The sequence below is a fragment of the Cyprinodon variegatus genome, unplaced genomic scaffold, assembly GCF_000732505.1.
Source record: "Cyprinodon variegatus isolate N-32 unplaced genomic scaffold, C_variegatus-1.0 Scaffold312, whole genome shotgun sequence".
NCBI classification, from domain to species: Eukaryota; Metazoa; Chordata; class Actinopteri; order Cyprinodontiformes; family Cyprinodontidae; genus Cyprinodon; species Cyprinodon variegatus.
Genome location: NW_015150765.1, coordinates 355,629 through 356,827, shown reverse-complemented (window position 1 = coordinate 356,827; position 1,199 = coordinate 355,629). Strand labels below are relative to the sequence as shown.

The 1,199-nt window shown below is 39.2% G+C and overlaps 1 protein-coding gene across 1 annotated transcript in view; it reads right to left on the bottom strand.

Moving 5' to 3' along the window:
- Window positions 1–1,199, bottom strand: part of atp9b (ATPase, class II, type 9B) — a 57,638-nt gene that overhangs the window by 32,272 nt on the left and 24,167 nt on the right. Inside the window, exon 10 of the mRNA XM_015384421.1 lies at window positions 313–388. Within this exon, the coding sequence (XP_015239907.1) occupies window positions 313–388 (76 nt within the window). The remainder of the gene's footprint in view (window positions 1–312; window positions 389–1,199) is intronic.

Below are 1,199 nucleotides of genomic sequence, written 5' to 3'. Positions count from 1 at the left end.
GTATGGATAAGAGGCTGGTTTGGTGAAAGATTTGTGCGTTTAGGCCAGGGTTTGACTTCGTGTGGACGGGGCCCAAGATTGTAAAAAAAATAACACATTTTGCATTTAAGGTAAAATACAACTCCCCTTCTCACCTGGTTTAATTTCATTAAAAAAATATTTAAGGAACCTTTTGCTATCTGATTTTTAATAGATTAATCAGAGAAATAATTGACAGATTAATCGATTTGCAAAATAATCGTTAGTTGTTAGTAGGCTTTTATGCTTTAAATGAGGGAATAATCAGTGAAAGAACAGCTGCAGCTCACTTACCAGATGCCACCACCGTGCTCGCCCACAGAGTGTTCTCAATGCTCAGACTCTCGTGGATCTGAGGGTCTGTGTCTTCCTGCAAACAACAGAAGAGACGCAGAGACTTCAAACACTTTCAGTAAAGTCAAAACTAATACCAAGTTTACATGCTTGTTCTATTAGGTCCAGCGCAGAGGGATCTAGCAACATGTCTGAGCATTGGACGCTGGAGTTCAGTAAATTAAACTTTTGCCGCTGCACGCCGGAGAAGCTGATCCAGGAGTTTTTCGGGGGGAGAAAGACACTATCTGCAAGCTGCCATTGCTGCCATTCTGCTTATGAAAAATAAATAAATATCCATGAGTTAAACTCCAAAGGGTAAAAAAAAGAATGGATTGTTATGTAGAAGGAAACAGAGAGCAGCTCTGATCATTATTGCTGCACTAAATAAGTTTTTATGAATAATGGAGAAACAGTTTAAAAATACTAGGGGTGTAAATCACTTCCATCATGGCGATTCGATTCACTATCGATTTCCTGACCCAACGATTCGATTATTTTCGATACTCAAGAATACACCACGATACGATTCGTTTCATTTTTTTTTTTTACCTTACAGGCTTAGACAATGTTTCAAATTTGAAATAAATCAATGAAAGCTGTAATATCGTTATGCATTTTTTTTTTTTTGAGAAACTACAGAAAATAACAGAAGTAGAAAAGTTACACTCCACTTATTCCTATTAATCACTGAAAAATAATAATCCCCCTGCGTTATAGATGATGAGTGCAATGCAATACCTCGGCTCCAGATGTCCCGCCCCCTCCACAGACACTCCGCTGCTCCTCTCCCAGATTGTAGCCGACTGCTAACAGTGCCGCAGACAGGAGGCCGGCTTGTTTTGTTT